Here is a 1,976-nt window from a genome sequence, read left to right as displayed (position 1 = left end):
CTTGGGTAATCCAGCAAACCTAGATTGGATCTGGACAAGGATTGAATACATTTGCTAGCTAATAGAAAATGATTTTTAAGAAATCCATTCAAGATTAGCTGGAGGTTGAGAAACATTGATCTAAGGGTTTGAACACATGGGCGGTGAGGATGTGGTGTGGTTACCACTTCCTTACTGCCAGCAACCATGTCCATAATTCTGTTACACTTTGCAGAATCCCAACATTGTAAACCCATAAAAAATAAATAGTGGAAGTATTTTACTAGTAGTAGTTTACTATAGGTCACCAACTGCCCATCCAAACACAAATGCTTATTCCTCTCGAATGAGCACGGGGGATGGAACTGGTAGGTGGAGCTGCTGGGTGCCACCTAGATTTGGATGGGCACTGTTGTTCCCACTGCCTAAGTAAAGTACAAATATTGAAGAAAGAGATTATTCAGGTCAGCCACGGAGCTAGCATATACAAAATAAAAATTCAATAACGTTTCCTTAAGCCTAATCAACCAGCAAAAACAGTTTATTTTAAAAGAGAATTTAAAAAAATATTAATGATCCTATGAATATCTTACACTTAGGTCTGTAACAAGGGAGCCCTAGTGCTGGCTGATACTCTTCTCCCCCACAGGCATTAGAGAAGGATCGCTATTCTCTGACGCATTGCTCTCCGAAGAGAAGGGAGAATGGAAATGAGGTTTTGGATATACTTTATTTAGATATTTTTCAGAGTTGCATCGCAGGTTGCATTGCTTCACTTGAAGTCTACTGATAATATTCAATACAAATTGGAAAATGAACCAGCTTTGAACTACATTGAACAAGTCCAGCTGAATGAGACAAACTACTACTAGATATACAATGACCTGCAGTGTTCTCCCCGGCCTCTTTTAGCTGGGCGTACCACCCGGCTGTTTTTGGGTGGTTACTGAAAAGTTGGACACAATACCTGCTTTCTGGTGAATATATTGGACCTGGATAAATGAGAATACTCACAGATTTGTAGATGACATTGTCTTTACTTTTCTGGGTCTTTAGCTGACACCTGAAGGGAAGAAGAACTTCTTGGCCATTCTTACAGAAAAAGATTTTGTATTATACAACAGCCTTCCACACACCAGAGACGGATTCAGTAAACCAGCATTCTGCCACCCGCTAATTGCCACCAGGTAAGCGGTAAAACGTGCAAATAAAATGTATTTAAATGATGCCAATGATCTAAGAGGCCCTGTTGTGAATGTATGTTATAGATATTGGCTAACTTTTCCATTCTTGGAATAGTTCTTGTCTTTCCAACGTCTTGATTAAAACTATGAGCAATATTAAAGTGGCCATTTAGGTTCATCTTAGGATGAGTAGAGTATGACACACATTCCCTTTGTTTGATCCTCCATCACCCCATATTCTTGCACAAGGTTGCTGATCGAGATAAGAGGTCACACAGGGCTTGGCACACGCCCCCAAGGAACAGTGCCCATGGCTGCTCATTGGTCAATAAATGCATTTAATTCTGCATTATATATTGGCAGTGGAGAGAGTTTTGTTTGCCTCTATACACAGAAGAACAATGGACATTCGTATTGCAATGAGCAGGTAAAAAGGATAGCAATCAAAAGGTGAGAGTGTGTTCCTTACACTCTCTACTCTGCAACAAAACTAGTACTTTGTTCTGCATGAGCAATGCATGACCTTTTTATGGTTTTATCCATAAACCAAGACTGTGTATGACTAGTCTAGGAGTTGGGCAATCATTTCACCCAAGACTAGCAGTCAGGGGCTGCAGTGCCTTAGATTTTGCATTGAAGATATACAGCTTCGGGGTCAGAGACACATAAAGTGCAGTTTTTTTAGGAGGACTTTAATAAAAATGTTACATTTTCAGAGATGTGATTAGGAACAATTAATAGCTCCAGATGTTTCCTATACCTGTTCACTACTTTTATTTGGGAATTTATTTGGGAACATAAAAATGCATCTAC

At 39.6% G+C, this 1,976-nt stretch overlaps 1 protein-coding gene across 1 annotated transcript in view; it reads left to right on the top strand.

The window, feature by feature from the left end:
• The window catches only part of SNTA1 (syntrophin alpha 1), a gene marked incomplete in the record, with an annotated part of 37,643 nt that overhangs the window by 26,956 nt on the left and 8,711 nt on the right, over positions 1–1,976 (top strand). Inside the window, 1 exon segment of the mRNA XM_072403674.1 lies at positions 1,036–1,166. Within this exon segment, the coding sequence (XP_072259775.1) occupies positions 1,036–1,166 (131 nt within the window).

This window comes from Pyxicephalus adspersus, chromosome 3 (assembly GCF_032062135.1).
Source record: "Pyxicephalus adspersus chromosome 3, UCB_Pads_2.0, whole genome shotgun sequence".
Taxonomy (NCBI): domain Eukaryota; kingdom Metazoa; phylum Chordata; class Amphibia; order Anura; family Pyxicephalidae; genus Pyxicephalus; species Pyxicephalus adspersus.
Note: the sequence above shows the minus strand (reverse complement) of the source record. Positions and strands in the feature narration are given on the sequence as shown.